General features: G+C 37.3%; 1 protein-coding gene across 2 annotated transcripts in view; it reads right to left on the bottom strand.

Annotated features, from left to right (window-relative positions):
* The window catches only part of PNLIP (pancreatic lipase), a 22,196-nt gene extending 5,730 nt beyond the window's left edge, over positions 1-16,466 (bottom strand). The window contains exons 1-12 of one of the 2 annotated variants that reach the window (XM_008067538.2): positions 16,438-16,466; positions 16,245-16,290; positions 14,928-15,082; positions 14,190-14,312; positions 12,085-12,219; positions 10,276-10,387; positions 6,974-7,093; positions 6,763-6,882; positions 6,150-6,268; positions 3,574-3,703; positions 2,367-2,475; positions 1,612-1,776 (exon numbers count right to left, since the gene is read on the bottom strand). In XM_008067538.2, the coding sequence (XP_008065729.1) occupies positions 1,612-1,776; positions 2,367-2,475; positions 3,574-3,703; positions 6,150-6,268; positions 6,763-6,882; positions 6,974-7,093; positions 10,276-10,387; positions 12,085-12,219; positions 14,190-14,312; positions 14,928-15,082; positions 16,245-16,290; positions 16,438-16,440 (1,337 nt within the window). In that variant the 5' untranslated portion in view covers positions 16,441-16,466. Of the gene's footprint in view, positions 1-1,611; positions 1,777-2,366; positions 2,476-3,573; positions 3,704-6,149; positions 6,269-6,762; positions 6,883-6,973; positions 7,094-10,275; positions 10,388-12,084; positions 12,220-14,189; positions 14,313-14,912; positions 15,083-16,244; positions 16,291-16,437 lie in introns of those variants that run through there. The other variant, XM_021717330.1, reaches the window with a different exon arrangement.
* Between the last annotated feature and the right edge of the window lie 2,818 nt (positions 16,467-19,284).

Genomic DNA, 19,284 nt, shown 5'->3' with positions numbered 1-19,284 from the left:
ACTGAAGTCTTGAACCCCTCAAAGTCCTTCATGAATGACTGATATATTGATCTCCTCTCTTAAATCACAAATATTTGTAATGGCATCTAGAATGATGAATCCTTTCCAAAACATTTTCAATTAACTTTGCCCAGATCCATCAGAGGAATCACTACCTATGGCAGCAACAGCCTTACAAAATGTATTTCTCAAGTAATAAAATATGAAAGTTGAAATTATTCCTTGATCCAAGGTATGCAAAATGGATGTTGTGTGAGCACGCATGAAAACAACATTAATGTCCTTGCACATCTCCCCTGGAGCTCTTGGGTGACCAAGTGTGCTGTCAATGGGCAATGATATTTTAAAAAGGATCCTTTTTTCTGAGCAGTAGGTCTCAACAGCAGGTTTAAAATATTTAACAAACCACACTATCAAAATATGTGCTATTATCTCAACTTTGTTTTTCCATTTATAGAACACAAGCAAAGTAAATTTAGCATATTTTTTTATTTTAAAGATGTGGGGTACAATTCAGGATTAGGTAATACAAGTGGTCAATGTATAGGCAAAGTTTGGGCTAGAGCATAAATGCCCTCTTACAGATAAAATTTTAACTTTTTCAATTGTTTCATAAAAAAGAATCAAGAAAAGAGAAAAGGTCCAAGGAGAAGTTTCTGGGGTGTCCATTTTTAACCATTGAAAAGTTTATATCAATAACAATTGAGGGCCCACCCCCGTGGCTCCGGCTTCCAAAATGGCAGCGGCGGTTCCTGCCAGGCTCCTGGGGTGGTGGTGAGGACAAGCACCAAAAGACCACCCGGTCCCAGATTTCCTGCTGGAGTGCTGGATGGAGCCTTTCTCTGTCTGTGACACTTCCAGTTTTAGATAATGCCACACATCTCTGCACCCCCGAGACCCCCTGGAACCCCAATGATCCCGAAGAAGACAGCTGGAACCTAGACCTCCCTCCAGGATGCTGGAGGCTGCTGGAGCGGCCCTGCACGCTGGCCCTGCTGGTGGGCTCCCAGTTGGCTGTCATGACGTACCTGTCACTGGGGGGCTTCTGAAGCCTCAGTGCCCTATTTGGGCATTTGAGATCAGGGGCCAACGTTTGACTATTCTCACCCGTGATGTCTACAGTAACCTCAGTCACCTGCCTGGGGCCCCCGTCGCCCCAGGGGGCCCTCCAGTTCCTCAAGGTCTGTCCAGAACCATCTCCTCTCCTAGTGGGGTCCCGTGTCAGTGTCCTTTAGCCCAGTGCCATCTCTGGCAGAGATTGTGGAGCGGAATCCCCGGGTGTTTGCCAGGAGGCCGGTACCGCCCTGCAGGGCGCGAGCCTTGCTTTCGGACAGGGACAGCCATCATTGTGCCCCACGGTGCCCGGGAGCACCACGGAAACAGCTCTTATCAACAGGATGCCTGGATGAAACATATTTGTATACCTAACCCTTAACTGTACCCCACTATATCATAATAAAAAATATTGATTATTAAAAAAAAAGAAAGCAAGAGTGATTGGTGGTGTATATAGGCAAACTACTGTAGGAGACATTTAAAGTATAATTTTGTGGAATAGAATTATAACTACAGACTCAATATTTCACATCTCCTTGGGTTTTCATTACTTACACTTTTCCATCATTTCTTTCCACTGTGATCTTGGATGCTCCCACTCTGGGTAGAGTTGGGTTGATCACATTGTTGTTCCAAATAAATTTAACCTTCTGCAGTTCTCCAACATCCACATTTGAGTCAAACTCATTGGAATGAGTACTATCAGGTCTGAGGGTACCCCTTGGGAGTTAAGAAGTTAACAAAAACATGCATGAGCATACATAAAAATACATATAAATTAGCATACATATAAATATATACATATATGTATAAATACACATACATCTATGTTTCTAAAACCAGTTTACAGTGCATCTCTAGCTATGGTGATTGGTAGAACATTTGTCAAAGTATTAAATAAATTCAGATGTGTGTAAACTAAGTGGTAGTCCATTTCCCATCAATGACTCATATTAGTTCAAAGTCATTTTAACTTTAATAAAACTTCAAACATGTTTTAGTAACAATCCCCCTACAACTGAATAAATAATAATATCATTATATCATTTTTCCTCTCCTATTTTTTGGACAGAGTAATTATTTACTGATTATAAATCCGATGCCAGGCATGGGATATAGTAGAGAAAATTTAGTAACATAATTCTGAGTAGAATTAAGGTGCAAGGGTACACAATTTCCTCCTTTTATTAGATGTGAAAAAACTCTTACTGCCATGTAGTAATGAATAAACAATATCTTATGTAGATAACATCCATTATACATGCATAATAGTCCAACATTTAAGAAGCATAGAACATCATTTTACTCACTTGAAAATTTCATACTGCTTAGAGTTTCCTTTATTTCCAAATAAAGAAACGAGCACATGTCCTGTAACTCTTCTTCCTGACAGTGTGACAGTTACTTTATACCTCCAACCTACAAGGGGAAACAATTTGAAAAATGTCAACTTGAAGAGCAGAGACACTGAAAACAGTTTAATTTGGATTCTACTAGTACCAAATTTTGAATAATTTTTATACGATGTTGGTAATTTTGCTCATGAAATAGTCACAGACATTCCTTTATCTAAATGTTCAAGAGATAGACATTGGGTAGTGGGGGCTTGGCAGAATTTTTCTAAAACTTGATAATGATTTATTTTTTCAAGCCAAGAGAATAAGAAATACATTTTGCTTTCTTTTGTCAAGCTAAAAAGTTATTATTGAATGTTACAAGAACTTTAAAATGTAATGGTAAAATCATAGGGTGTGATATTTTCTTCAGTTTACTTTCATAGGTCACCAATCTTTAGTGTACTGTCATCTTTTTGTCCAAATAGTCTACATTTATATTTAAAATTCTATAATTCAACTTTTCACTGCCATTGGAAATATCTTAATTTATGAAAACCCAAGGAATGTTTCCTTGGTACTAACAAATAGTGAACTACCAGTTTTTGCCATTTTGAGAAAATCTGGACCAAATTTGATAGGGGATAAAACTTGTCTTTAACTATATTATTAAGCCCACTGACTCCCATTCTAATTGATTGCTTCCTTTATTACCTAGAAAAGAAGCCTGCAACCTTTTCCCATGCCTCACAATTCCTTCATTCTCTAATTCCCTTTTTCATGATGTCTAAAATCCTAAATATCTCTTGAATCTGTCAACTCCTTTCTACTCCCGCAGTCTCTGCAATGTCTCTCTCCTGGATTACTTTTCTGCTTGTACAAAACATCAGACTTTACTCAGTGAAACTTTGACTGAAAACAAAGAGGCTTGAGTGAGAAAGTCTTCTGAATTCAGCACCTGAATCAAATATGAAGAAATGTGTTTTTATATCATTAAGCGTTCGAGCCCAATTCTGTTCTACCACTTTAATTTGCCATAATTACCATGAGCATAATATTAAACGTTTTTATATATTAAGGTGGGGCATTTAAAGTCCTTGTATAGAAAAGCAATTCTATATGCTTTTAGTGACCCTGATAAAACATATAGCACTAAGAATATAAGATAAAGAAAAAAACTTACGGGCAAAATTACTAGCATCACCAGTGTTTAGAAAAAATTTCTGGCCCACTTCATTTGTTTTCTTAGCAAATCTATCAGCATAATGACCCATCTGTGGGCAGCCTCCACTTGGACAGGGGAAGCACTTGTTCTAGTGAAAACAAACAAATGATGAATGAGGATGCCTTGTCTTTTAATAGTGCATTATTTTTTCCATGTTGCAATTCAAATATTATTAGCTATTTCTGTTCTGATGATAATCAGGGACTTTAATAGTGTTTCAGCAGCAAAGATTAGCAATGTATTTCATTAGTCATAAAAATAATTCACCAATTACTCTGCTAAAAAATACCACAAAAGATTATATATATATGTATATATATATATATAGTCCCTTATAAATATATATATATTTATTTATGTTTTCTCTTTTGCCTCTCTAATTTTTCCCAAGATGTTCACATCTCTGCAGTTAGAATTTATTTTAGGAAGAGTGCACAAGTAGAACAAGATATCATAATCAGCTTCTGATGAGCAAAATAGGATTCATTAGGAGAATAATAGGCTCAAAAGTCAGGCTTTTGTCCAACTCCTTTAGTTTATATTTAGCATATCAGGACTTGAAGGATTCAGATCACAGGATTATTTCTATGTGCAGAGAAAATGTTTCTGTTGACCTAAGGTTTAACCTTGAGGCTGAGGTCTAGAGAAGACAGATATAACACAGGAAAATACCCTCTTTCTGGACCAAGGAGCTGTTGGGGGCGGGGGAGGGGGAAGATCGAGAGTAAGGAACAGAGGAGGCAGGAAAAGCATCCCATTCCCACTGTGGAGAGGCGAGGCTCCTCTGCAGTAAAGACAGGTGGTGGGTCAGTGGAACAGATAATGGGCTCAGCACATCAGGGTCTGCATTCAACAAAAGCCCAAGGAACACTGACCCAGTCAGGAAGAAATGACCAAAGCTTTCTGAGGGCATTACTGAGGCCAGAGTGTAGACAAGACCCAGAATTCACCTCTAAATGCCAGCAGTGTACCTATCAGTGAGGCAGAAAGAGATATTGACCAGAGTGCAGAGGAGCCATAAGACCCTGAACTAATGGACCACAAGTCATTTCCTCGACTGAAGACACACACAGACCACCATCATGAGATCACCTGTCTCCAGTACTAGCTTGGAGGGAAGGTGAGGAGGGGTTCCAAAGGCAAGAAATTTGCAAGACTGAAACGTGTTTCTTATAAAAACACTGAGCATCACTTGAACGGTTTATGTTATTGAATCAGACTAAGTTTTAACTGGATGAGACTTAAAGCTTTTATGATTCTTTTCCCTATTACTTAGTGTCAGGTATTAAGGAAAAGATAAAAACAAAGTTGAAGCAAAAAAAGAGAAGGAGCTTCTGTCTTATTGCATACACAAGCTGTAGTATGATTAAAAAATGCACCCCACTCCCAGTAATAGCTAACATTTGTTGACTGCTAATTATGTTTTTGGCTCTGGGCTAAGCAGTTTACATGTATATTCTCATTAAGTCCTCTCACCAAATATGTTGGGTCTACCATTGTTATTTGCATTCACAGATGAAGAAACTTCCTTAGAGAAGTGTTTTGTCCAGTCATTTATCTATTTAATGATGAAACCAGGATTTCAGTTAATCTTAATCACTAACGTATATCTCCTTAATAATTCTGACTCCACCTGGCACATTCATTAGGTGAAATTTTCTTTATTAAATGGCATGGGTTTCAAATTTTGATTTGAAAAATACATGGTAAAAAAGTCAATTTTATAAAAAAAAACAACAGATGATAGGTATATCATATTCAGGATCACATATAAGAATCCAACCTGCCAGGCATGGTGGCTCAAGCCTGTAATCCCAGAATTTCTGGAGGCCAAGGTGAGGGGATTGCCTGAGAACAACCTGGGCAACTTGGTAAGACCTCATCTCTACAATAAAATAAAAAAATTAGCCGGGCATGGCAGTGCACACCTGCAGTTCCAGCTATTTGGAAGGCTGAGGCAGAAGGATCGCCTGAGCCCAGCATAGCAACTCTGGGGTGGCCATGAGTATGCCACTGTACTCCAGCCTGGGTGACGGAGTGAGACTTCAACTCAAAAAAAAAAGAAAAAGAATCCAACCAAGATATCAAGAGTATACCAAATAAAATGAAAACTCAAAAAAATGGCAATTATGAGATTGTACAGAAATGTATACAAGTTCATAAATATATAGTTAAAAGGTCAACACTGAAGGAAATTTTTCCATGTTCATCAGCCTACTGTAGACATAGCTGAGCTTTCCATAGATTAGTTATTTTTTGGTTTGTTTGGGATTATTTCTAAAACAAGTTTGAATATTTACCTGATGCATACAGAAGTGATAGAGATGAAAGTAGACATGGGATATATCATTTACAAGCCCACTTATTTAAAGTCCTCCAATTTATCACTATTGAAATACTTATCTGTGATTAAGGTGTATATAAGTATGAACATATAAACACTCATTGAATGATGTCATGTATAGGGAACCCCACTAGTTGTGATTAGTCATAGTCACAAAATTCTTTAAAAGTTGAGGGTGGAGTCTACTTACTGCAGTGAAAACACTGTAAGAGGCACAAGGGAATCCAGCAAATCCATCAGGATTGACAATGCTGTCAGCATAATACTTGTAGCTTCTTAAGTGATTACAGGCTACAAAGTCACGAGTTCCTTTGAAATAAGACATGATTACAAATAAATGACAGATTTTATTTTTCCAAGTTAACATCATGATCAGAATATAATTAGTGAATAGATTTCACTAATTCATGTGAGCTTATAAAGACTGCAGAACAAAATCACTTATGAAGTGTATTTATGATGCAAATAAAGTTAAATATTGTTTGTGATTATAATGGGCAATGCCATAGCTAAATGAAATTAAAAAATAACTTTAGAAGGAAAAGATTGGTCTATGTAGATATAAGTCTGACTTAGTAATGTAGCCTCTGAATTTGGTGCTTGGGAAGTTGACTGCAAAGACACTTTCTTTTTCGTAGTCTCCTCATGCCCACTTCTCCCAGTGAAAACCTATATTTCCAGGATAGAAGTAAAAGTCCTTTGTAAATAAAATGTGAGAGCTGTACAATTCTAAAGTATCTAGGTTCAGCACAAAACACAAACATTCCCCCAAGAAAATCTCTTTGCACACATAGTGATTTTACCTTCCCAGATCCCTTCTATATCAACAATCTGAGAGATAATGTTCTTCTGACATCCGGGCATGTTTTCTCCTCCATTTGGAAAGAAATCTAGGTGACCCACAGTTTGGCTCATTCCAAATCCTGAAGAATTTTAAAAATAAAGAAATGTCATGTTAATGTGTAGATTCAAGATGCTCTAAAACCCTCTAGGTGGACAGGTGGAGGGACTCACCCATATTGGGAATTACGGGGGCAGCATCTGTGTGAATTACATCCACAAATTGGGCATCACCAGGGTCCAGTCGGACTTCTTCAGGTGTACCCTCAAAGCAAGGCTCTGCTGGATCCAACCCTAAGGTAAACAGGATGTGTCATTAATTATCTGTCAGTGTTTATGCACATTCACCCTTCATTAGTCACAGACCTGAGTGCAAGTATGATGGTAATCATGGGTTATGCATAAAAAGAAATGGAGTTCTTCCTTACTTGACAATTTTCTGAAGGGAAATCTGATTCTCTTTTGCCATTTCCTTAAAGTAAATTTTCCCCAAAGCATAATATTTGCCTGTCCTTATGGATGGTATAAACAGAAAAATGATTGCAACATGTCCAAATTGATTTTGAGATTTATGTTGCCAAGGTTTAGGATGAGCCTGGAAAAAGAAGCACAAATCAAAACAGTGCCTGTGATTTGTGCTTTTTTTTCTGGAGTGGATTTTGAGGAATTCAGTATGTAAAGGAGAAAGGAGTGAGCAAGAGGGGAAGGAGGAAAGAAAAAAAATAGTAGGCAATGAAGCAAGTGGTTACATTCTTGTGAAGGTTTTGATTAGTGCTCTGTGAATTTACATTTTACATATGAAAAGGGAGTAGAGGAACAGTCAGTTTTGTGTCAGGTCAATAAATATCTATTTCACATAAGATAAAGCAAAAATTAATATTCAACTATACTTTTGTCTCTGGGTGGTTGAAGGAGTGATTTTTAGCCCTCCTTGTTCCTTACCTGTGAAAGTGAATTGTTAATTTTACATAGTCAGGGTGAGAGCCAACATAACTCTGCTTTAGAGCCTGCCCACAGTGGGGGATATGTATTCTGAAAGATTTGGGGCCCACAAGGAATTTCCTTGCAATCAATTTGTAAGAGAGGCCATCTGGAGAGATATGTGGCCGTCTAACTTGCAGCCATCTGTTTGAAAACAAAAGGAATGCAGTTTGCGTGCATGTGTGTGCGTGTGTGTGTGTGTCTCAGTTTCCAGGTTTAATGTTCCTTTTGGCATGGTGGATATAAGGTCCCCAGATTCTGTTCACTTTCCTAACACATTAGTCACTGGGAGAACCTTAGTCTGGGACACACTGGACCAAAAAGCTATTGAGGATAAATGAGTCCCCACTGGATAATAAACTCTCATGTGGGCAAGAACCTTGGGTTTCACAATCCTTGAGACCACAGCCTTGCATCACATAGCACCTGGCTGAGCAGGCTGTGGTAAACATTTACAGACTATGGGAAAGAAAATTCTGTGCAGAATTTATCTTCAGCAAATTAATGAATAGGCATTCCAGATGGTCCCCAATGCAAATATACTCCACCTATCTAAAGTATTAAAAAGATAATCACTGGGTCAGAGACAGAAATGTAGAAGATTGACAGAAAAGGAGAGAGAACTAGTCACCTCTTAGATCCAGGATGGCAGTCTTTCTAATAAGCTTACTGGGTTGTTTGAGGAGGTGAGTATCCAATATGTGACCCCTGAGGCAGGTTGTTTTAGTGTAGGTTAGACATAGATGGATAAGTTTCTTGTAGGCAGATTACATTAAAATAGGTGAGCGTTAAGATGTCTTTCTTATCGGTTCAGACCTTCACCTGACCAACCAGGCACACCAGACCTGACTACTTGCAGGATGGATTATGGACATATCAGTGAAGCAAGTCACAGAAACAATGGGAAATTACCCAAAACACAAACATGATGTTTTCTTTTCTTTTTCTTTTCTTTTCTTCTCTTTTCTTTCTTTCTTTCTTTCTTTCTTTCTTTCTTTCTTTCTTTCTTTCTTTCTTTCTTTCTTTCTTTCTTTCTTTCTTTTCTTTCCTTCTTTCCTTCTTTCCTTCTTTCTTTCTTTCTTTCTTTCTTTCTTTCTTTCCTTCTTTCCTTCTTTCTTTCTTTCTTTCTTTCTTTCTTTCTTTCTTTCTTTCTTTCTTTCTTTCTTTCTTTCTTTCTTTTTTTGAGTTGGAGTCTCACTTTTTGTCACCCAGACTGGAGTGCAGTGGCACACTCAAGGCCACCCCAGTGTCGACCTGCTGGGCTCCAGCGATTCTTCTGCCTCAGCCTTCCAAGTAGCTAGAACTACAGGCACTAACACACTCAACTAATTTTTGATTTATTGTAGAGACAAGGTCTCACCAAGTTGCCCGGGCTGATCTCAAACCCGCGGGCTCAGGCAATTTACTCGGCTCGACCTCCCAAAGTGCTGGAATTTAAGGCTGAGACACCAAGCCTGACCAGACATGATGTTTTCAAGCCCAAATCTACTTAGGCAATACCTTTAATTATTTAGAAGGTCCTTATGACCTTAGAAAGTTGAGAGATGGCAGTTAAAACTCATGACCAGACATCTGCCTTAGTTCATGGCTAGTTTAATAATCGTTGTAAAAGTATACACAGTTTCCTTTCAAAGGCAAGCACACAATCTTTCGTCTGAGACACCTTTGCCTCTCCAGCATGTCTCTCTTTCTCTGTTTTTTTCTCTCTCTCTGTAATAAACTCAGTTTTAAAACTGTACTGGTAGCTCTCAAATTCCTTTCAGTGGTTGGCCAGGGAACCCACAGATTATCATGATTCACCCATCTGGCAACAACCCCCTCTAGCCAAATGCAGCCACGCTGAGGTTTGTAAGATAATATTTTTAATCTAATGAGAAGCATGCAGAACTGACAGCCCAGAGCAGCCTGATCACCTTGTCCCCAACACCTCTGGGGGTGTGTTTAGTGAAATTAAGGCTCATTAGCAATTGCTATTGAAGCATAATATAATTAATTATACAAAATTTCAGCGCTTTGGGTTTAATTCTTTTTATTCTATTATTCATGTTATTTATTCTATTCATGAAACTTGTCTTTTGGGAATGCCTGACTGGGGGAAATAGAAACAAATAAATAAGATCTCTAGGTGTCCTCAATTCACATTTTAGTCACATGCATTATATTTATGTTATACAGAATGCTGTTAACGAAAGATAATATCAACAAAAATCTATAAGGCTTCAGAATATACTGATTTCTGATCGTAGGGCCTAATTCAGAAAATGTGAAAAGGTAAAAAGCAGGTTGCACCAAATTTTCATCCTATATTTCCTTTAAGACAACATAAAGACTGCATTTACTGCTTTTGGGGATGTTGGGGGAACAGGGTCTTACTATATTGCCTAGACTAGTCTTGAACTCTCCTGGGTTCAACTAATCCTCTTGCCTTAGTCTCCTGAGTAGCTAGGACTACAGGTGGGCTACCACACCTGGCAGTTTTCACTGTTATGGCCAACCTGTGATGCGTCCGATGGTCCCATTTGTCCTCCTTCCAGCCTCCCCAGCAGCATGGGAACCCAGGCTGTGGCCAATGATGTGGATGTTGGAAGGCAAGTATCCAAAAGATGACTGTGGAGAGAAAACTTTTTCAGAATATTTTCAAGTACAGTCATGTACCACTTAATGATGGGAATATGTTCTGAGAAATGTGTCCTTAAGCAATTTTGTCTTTGTGTAAACATCATGGAGTGAATTTAACACAAACCTAGATGATGTCGCCCACTTCACACCTAGACTATATGGGCTAGCTGATTGCTCCTAGGCCATCAATCTGTACAACATGTTACTGTACTGTAGGCAATTGGAATACAATGGTAAGTATTGGTCTATCTAAACATATCTAAGTATAGAACAGATATGGCAAAAATATGGCATAAAAGATAAAATAGGTACACCTGTTACCACGAATGGACGTTGCTCTGGGTGAGTCAGCAAGTAAATGGTTAAAGTATGTGAAGAACTAGGACATTATTGTACACTACTGCAGACTTTATAAACACTACACTTAGGCTACACTAAATTCATAAAAATATTTTTATCTATTCAATTATATATTAACCTCAGCTTACTGTCACTTTTTTATTTTTCAAAAAATTAATTTTTATATATTTTTGACTTTTTGTAATAACACTTAGCTTGACACACAAACACACTGTATACTTATACACAATTATTTTCTTTTTTAGATCCTTTTTCTATAAACTTTTTTCCAATTAAGATTTTTTATTTTTTTACTTTTAAACTTTTTTGTTAAACACAAAGACGCAAACACACAGGCATACACAGGGCCAGTAACATTAACATCACTATCTTCTACCTCCACATTTTGTCCCACTGGAATGTGTTCGGGGAGATAATGTGCATGGAGCAGTCATCTCCTATGGTAACAATGCCTTCTTGAAAATCTTCTGAAGGCCCCGCTTGAGGTTGTTTTACAGTTCAACTTTTTTTTTTTTAAATAAGTGGAAGACATATACTCTACAATAATAATTAAAAAGTAGTCTGGTAATACACAAACCAGTAACATTTGTCCATTATCATTATCAAATACTACATACTAAACATACCTTTATATGGCTAGTTAAGTGGTAAGTTTCTTTACAACAGAATTCCCTCAAACATGTGAGTAATGCGTTGTCCCACAACATCATGTCAGGTATGAATTTACTAGGTGATAGGAATTTTTCAGCCCCTTTATAATCTTTCAGGATTATGTGCCCATCGTATATGTTGTCTGTCATTGATCTAAATGTCATTGGGTGATGCATGACTACATTACATAATTCAAGATGAGCACGGAAAGTGAAATTTCACAAACTTAAGTTTTAAGAAGTCACACTTTCCCTTAAAATGGACTTTCAAGAGATTTTTTAAATATAGTTATAATGCAAAATTGAAATAGGTTTAACTTTTAAACTGGTGGAAGGAGCTCTATTTTGTTAAGGGAACTCTTGATGGACATGAAGAATTGTTACCCAGAGGTGATGAAAAAAATATTTACATTATCAGATAATAATGAAAGGAGGTCATTGCTTTGTTAAACTCTGCTGTCTACACATGGCTCTTTGAGCTGTGGCTACCATGTTTTCTTAGCTTTGGCCCCCTCCCATACCTTGGGGAGGTGACTCTCTCTTTCTCTCTAATTTACTTTCTCTCTAAATAAACTTCACTTGAAAACTTTGGAAAAAATTAAAGGAATTACATAAGTACATTCCAATGTGATATTTTCTCAATCATAGGCTTTTATATAACCCAGAGATAGTTACCTGAAGAATGTCAATGAAATATGCCACTTCTGCTCCCACAATACGAATGTTCTGTGAAGCCTGTGTGTATCCAGTCCGAGAGCCGCTTTTCCAGTCCACACAGATGCAGTTCACGCTTTCTACCTGAAATAGTTTCTGGTGGAAGAAACATAATCAACAGATAAATAATTCAGGATCTTTATTAATTACTTTTAATACATTTGAGGACAAGGATCAATTCCCTCCTTTACCAACACAAGATCTTGTCACTTTTAACCACAATACAATGGACAAAACTTCTGGAATGTTTTGGGTATGGAATTCCTTCTTAAGTTTAACATTGGTTCTGAGTTGCAGGCTTAGCCATAGTGGGAACCAGAATTTTGGCATTTCTATTGTCACAGATACAGAGACATTTGATTCAGAGGAAAATGTATAAAATGTGGTGCAATGGGTTGTTCATTAGGTCATCTTAAATGACGTAACACTACATTGTCCATTATTAGGATGTGCCCAGGGACATTATTTGCCTTGTTCACTGCTGTATCCTCAGTGCCTAAAACAGTTTCTGGTACATAATAAGTACTGAATACATAACTTGCTGAATGAATGAAAGACTATTTTAGGAGACCTTAATTTTATACAACTATTGAGGGTAAAGAAAGAAACCTTTTATAATGGAAAGACTAATCAGTTTTGGAATGGATATGTTTCATTGTCCATCACTAAAGATTTATTCCACATGAAAACATAGATACCTACTGAAACCAGATACCTACTGAAAAACTTGTTTGATGGGGCTTAACTATGGCTTTAAATATGTTAGTTCTGGCAGGAATTTTGTTTATTTGAGTGTGCACTTAAACATATTCCCTTCTTTCTCCAAAAAGAATGTGAAAATAATAAAACAATCTTAGAAGTCATCCCCAACTGTTACATTTTATGGAAGGAAAAATCCAAAAGAGGGAAAGGATTGACTAATGCAATAGTTAGCTAAGGAGAGAGTTAGGACTGGAATCTAGAACCTTTACCTTTCTAGTTTAATCCACTTGGTTTTCCATCTTAATATGACAGTCTTGACAAAGACAAACAAAATAGAAGAACAACACAACTGCTTCTGGGATCTTAGAAAATAAATTGTATACATAAATCAAAAGAAGCTATATTCCTTTTGAGCTAAGAATCACATTTTTTCTGTTGTATAAAAATCTATTACTATCATCCCCCCAATAATCTTCAGTTTTAAATTATTTTGGAAGACAAGTTGCAGTTTTACTGCTTATTTTTAAGCTGTAAAGTGGACTCTAGGGTGTTCATTTGTCTGCAGATATGCTCTGGAGTTGACTCATTCATTCCTAAGTTTGAGTCATAGACTGGCCTGAAAATGAATAGGTTTAGGAGGACCTTAGTGTCTTTTTTCTTGACATTTCTGAAGAAATGATTACCCCTTTGTACCACAACAGGTTAAAGAAATTTGATGAATACATGAATAAACACAGGAATAAATTAATCAATAATGCTGTGTAAGAACTAGCAGTTGCTGGGAAAATTTATTCTATTTGATTTTCTGTCTTTTAATTCTTCGTTATTACAGAGCACATAGCCAAAGGCAAATTAAAGAAAATAGGATCACTGCTGTTGAAACAACAGAAACCAGGAATGAAAATCTAGTTTTCCTGGTTATCGCTACCAAAGGAGATCAAAGAGTAGCAAGTGGAAATCAAAGGGAAAGAATTAGTTTAGGCAAAATGAGATCTCTTAGCTCTTCATATGGAAACTAAAAGCTAATGAAAAAACTGGGGCCTATGACCAGCTAGTATGCATCACTATGACAGGCAGCATCCTCATCTTGTGCTAAAATTTGAAACATCTCTGTATTAGTTATTACATAACAACCATCTGGACTCACAGAATGCCTCCCAGTCTCATTGCCCTGACTGTCCCAGCCTCGCTTCTCCTACAGTCACCTCCTATACCTCCTCTGAGAACTCCAGACCCAGCAGGAGTCAGAGGATCCTTCAGTCAGTGCTGCAGTGACCACCATTTGTTCTCATTAGTTGGGGTTAGTGCCTTACTGGCTGCTAACTTTGGAAACAACTTTTCCTTCGGAGTTGACCATGTCTCACCTTGCACATGTTGGCTAGCCAGCTTTCTTCTCCCTTGTCTACGAATCCATGAATAATAAAGCGGGTTTTTCTATCTGTTTTGAAATTGGAGCCACTGATGGTTGATGGATCTGCAACAATTTCCTGTTTATACAGAAAAGTGTTTCATGTCAACTTTCTTAACAGTATCCAGTAGAACCATAAGTATATGAAAGGAGCCGGAAAGTAGGAGATTTTGGATCCTTGTGAATAAGGATTTTCCTTTTACAACCTCACTATTCACAATCATCACCACACTGCTATTTTCCTGTCATCAGCATATGTTTCCAGTTGTTCAGTTTGTATATCTGCTACAAAGTTGGTGGTAAGGACCTTGTCTTCACATAATGGAAGACTGTGTGTGTGTCAGTATACATCTGTACTCATTTTATCTATCTATCATAAAGATATATGCACGGAATGTTAAGAGATCATATAAGTACATGATATTGGAGTTTTTATATACTTTATATATACAAATATATTCCTATATTTATAATATTTATTAAATGATACCAAGGAGTTAGAATAAGAATTATATGAAGCTAGTGGACCTTTTGTAATCAAGTTACATAAAATAATACTTAAGCTCAGTGCCCTGAAAAATCTACAAAAATGCAAATTTCAGTTTAATTATTTTCTCTTTAGAACTTAAATATTTAGTATCCTTATTACATGAAACAAGTGAAACTTCATCCTAAACACAAATATAGATCTTACTTGAAAGTTGTTTGGGTTCTCATTAGTATATAGAAGGAAGCGGGTATTGACATCTTTTGGAGCCCAGGGCAATATTTTGAGTGGCCTTTCCACAATTCCTGCCCATGGGGCATCATCACTGAAGCAGCCGAGTCTTGGGAAGCAGACTTCTCTTCCTGCAATTCCCCAGAAGTGTTTCAAGGACATTAGTTTTATGAGCATGCTCTTTTTAATGGTGTCTGCCAATGTATGAGTTAAATTACATTTTGTGGCAGATTTTCCTCCTCTACTTCCTCAAACACCCTTCTAGCTACACATTCACAAAACAGCTTCAAAGACAACCCACTGTTATAAATAGGCTATTCTTCCTCAATTTTACTATGTAAGAACACCTCCCTCCTCTTGTGTCTCTACCCATTACCAACTTGGGACTTGTTTTAGCCTCTAAACTCAGATGTTTCCCTTGGACCACTAGTGGACAAGATAGGAAAAGCCCTTGTCCCCAAGCCTTGGTGAAAACTGATGAAGTTCTTAACTCCTAGTATCTACCCATGTAACCTTGGGCTGCTTTGGATGGAGAGCTTAAATTTCACAGAAAGGCCAAAACTATATATCTTCATCCTTGCTGTTATGAAATCATCATTTCTGTGATGAAGACTCTCACAAATAATCAAACAAAAAAATCCATGGCTTGACACAACTCTAGGCTGAATGTTACCCCATAAAGGAATCCCATAAAGGGACAACTCAAAGATCTCACTCCTACTTAAGAAGGATAAATCTAGACTCATGGTATGAATGAGTAGTAGCTGTTGAGGGAGCCGCATTTCTCAAAACCTTACTATATGCCAGGTGGTGGGCAAGATTATTTATTTGCCTTACCCGATTCTCACAATAATCCTATGAGAGGGTTAATGCAATTAACTCCATTTTACAGACAAAGATACTGAAGCAGACAGAAGTTTAAAATTTTGCTCAGGGTAATATGGTTGCAGATGGTGAAACTAGGGTTCAACCTCTGACTTGATTCAAGCTAGGGTTGCTAGCTTAGCAAATAGCAATACAAGTTCAATTTTAATTTCAGCTAGACAATTAATTTTCTTTAGTGTATGTCACATATTCATTGTTTATGGAAAGTATATGTTATCTGAAATTCAAATTTAATGAGACATCTTAGATTTTATCTGGCAACTCTCCTCCAAGCACTTGTGTCCTTAGTCATGCATCTCCCTTACTTTATTCCTTATACTAATTGTGGCTTGAATTCATCAGTCATAGCCCTTCTTGGAAAAATTGAGCAGTTAGTCTCTCCAAGCTCCACAAAATATTTTTTCTTACCTGCTACTGCTCCCAGCAGCAGTGAAAGAGTCCAGAGTAGCAGCATCTACACAAAGTAAAAACATGATTGAGTCTGGCTAAATACATTTTTTAAACAATTGGCAAAATTTAAGTTCATGTAGATCTCAGAGGTGAAGGGTGGAAATGGGTAAATTCTGATAAATTAGGCCTGAAAAACATGTTCCTGACTCACCATGGCAGTTCCCTCAGGTTCCACATACAACCAGATCACAATGTTCTTTTATAGGCAACCCTTATCTTTTTGAGTAGTACTCTGGAAAAGTGGCATGAAAGGAGAGACATTTCCAAAGACGTATTTCTACTTTTAGTCATAGATAAACCAAGGTTAATAGAGTAGGGAAGTTTTCCACAGAACCTATGGGAAGATGAGAAAGGGGCAGTGATGTAATTATGTAATGCTCAGAATCACCAAAATTTCATTGTAGTGAAGCTTCCAGTCCTCTTGGCCCCTTTTAGCTTACAATGATGTATGTAGGTCTGTGGGAGTGTGTGAAGCTAAATTGTTTTCACAGATTTGATAACAGTAGTATTGAAAACAAATACAGCCTACCCGTTCATGCAGCTTTTGTATAACCTTGCCTTACCCTCAAAAACAATTGAATAGAAGCATTTCTTATAGAAGAGTTCATTCTGTCTAGAAAAGTCATTGATAGTTTCTGTTGATAATCCACAGAATTAATTTATTTGTCAACAATATCATGGAGGAAAGAACAAACAAGCTTACAAAAAGAGTTGCGGGTACTCCTGAGAGCAAAAAGGTGGAATGAGTGACTGTGCCATCAGATGAAATTAGGAATCAGAGAAAAATAAAATTCAACTTGGGAAAAATGAACTGAAAGAGAAGTACCTAAAAGAAGAGAACTGTGATATTTTTAGTTTGTAATAGATTGCTTAGAATATATTTTTTAAAGACCTCAATGTGATACCATAATTTTAAGAGATCAGATCATGTAGCCTGAAAGTGTCACAGATGTAGGTTGAGTTATATGAAACTGTCACATTTGTAGGTCAAAAGTGATCACTTTAATAATTCAGCCCCCTGACAAAGCTTACAGGTACAGAGAAAATCAATAAAATTATTTGTGTACAAGGAAACTTTGCTGGGAAAATTTAAAATAAAAACAGAAGGCACAAGAAAGGAATTCCATGGGTGGAAGCCATAGGAAATTTCCACCCAAATCTTTACATCTTAGCCTTTCAGTCATTCCTCAGGCAGTCTTCTCCAGCCCCTATTAAGTGGGTTCCTCTGTTCCCTCTATGAAAACCTTAGAACTTCCCTCACTTGGGACCCATCACTTATGGTTCATAAACTAGAAGGTTAGAGTTCTTGGGGCCTTGTTGTCAGTCACATCTTAACCTCTAGCCCACTGTTTAGTACATAGCTCTTCAACAACTCTCTACTGAACGAATAAACAAACAAGGGAATAAATATGAAAAACTATTTATTTTGCATAACCACTACTGTAACAACTACTTCCATAAACACACAAGAGAGAACTGTGAAGTCTCTTTTATTCAAAACAAGCAAAAAAAGCCATCTAGAAACTTCTAAGAATTAAAGTCTTGCATCTCTATGGTATTTAGGCATCTGTAGAGTATTCACCATAGAGTCATATCCTATGAGAGTCAATGTTCATCCTTGTTTTACCATGAAGTAACTTACATTTATAATTACTATGTAACTGACACAAATTTTCTAAGTTGGCATTTTGGATGGTACAAAATTAATCCATAAATAGGCTTCCTTCATTTAACATAGGCTAAAGAATTAGGATCAAAAGTCACCTAACAGAGTCTATGGGAAGTTATTTGGTAAACTAAAATAGGTTTAAATTTTAGAATATTTTGGGAAGATTCAATTTCTCAAATTTATAAAAGCTCAGAAGGGAATGATACTTAACCAGTAGTCTATCATATCAGCTCTAGATGAATGACTTCCTCTAAATGCAATCCTGCTTAACTCTTTAGCTGAGTTGTAAAATTTTATCAACCATATTGCTTCATTCAGACCACTAGCTTGTTATTTAGGAGTGTCTGTATATATAATATGTGGTGAGATTGCTACCATCTTCCTACAGGGAACACAATGACACTCTTATTTCCCATCATATTCTCCCCTGCAGAGAAACGGGGGTCACATGACTATATTCTGGGCAATGAGATATATGAGTTCATGGATGTGCAACAGTTCCAGTAAGTTTATAAAAACTCACACATGCTCCTCCATGTGCCATCTCTTCTTTGGTTTGCTTCATGCAAGCATAGCAACCTTGAAGACCATGTGTCAAAGATGGTAGGACCACAAGATGGAAGGAACTGGGCTCCTTGCTTAGAGAAAAGCCACCCATCCATGATACCCATTTTGGATTTGATATGAGTAAGAAATAAACCGCTATTTTAGGCCACTGATATAGAAAGATTATAGCAATTATCATTACCTTAATCAGTAGAGATTGCTTATTATATACTATTTCTTCTACTTCCATGAACAGTTTAGCTATCAAACATTATATGCTGGGCTATAAGATTTGGACAGTGCTTATTTATATGTAACACTAATGTCTAGAAAGTTCTTTTTTCTAGTACTTGCTTTTAAAAAATTCCTACTACTTCCCAAATTATAGAAAATAACTGCTGAAGTATCCACTCCATTTTGACAGAATCTTAATTTTAATGGGAATTTTTCTTTCAGTCCCTGGTGGCAATGATTGTTCCACAGTCAATCTGAGTCCATATGGCACCCAGGATTTAGTGAAAATTCATCCAGTGTTGCCTGGGCCCCAGGATATAAATTATTGGAAGTTGAGGCATCTCAAGGTCTGCACACTTAGGAGACTTTCAAAAAGGCCAGAAGTGGATTGGAACTACCACCAAAATCTACTTTGTGCCAGCCTCTGTTGCTCCCTGGACCTCAGGATTGCAGGGTAGAAGGTGGGCCCTATGAAGGGGGACAGAGCCCAGGCAGCCTTCCCCAGGTACCTTATGGCACTGAAAACCAAGATGAGCCCTCATTGAGGAA

Source organism: Carlito syrichta, unplaced genomic scaffold (genome assembly GCF_000164805.1).
Source record: "Carlito syrichta isolate Samal-C Ts95f unplaced genomic scaffold, Tarsius_syrichta-2.0.1 Scaffold309699, whole genome shotgun sequence".
NCBI classification, from domain to species: domain Eukaryota; kingdom Metazoa; phylum Chordata; class Mammalia; order Primates; family Tarsiidae; genus Carlito; species Carlito syrichta.
Note: the sequence above shows the minus strand (reverse complement) of the source record. Positions and strands in the feature narration are given on the sequence as shown.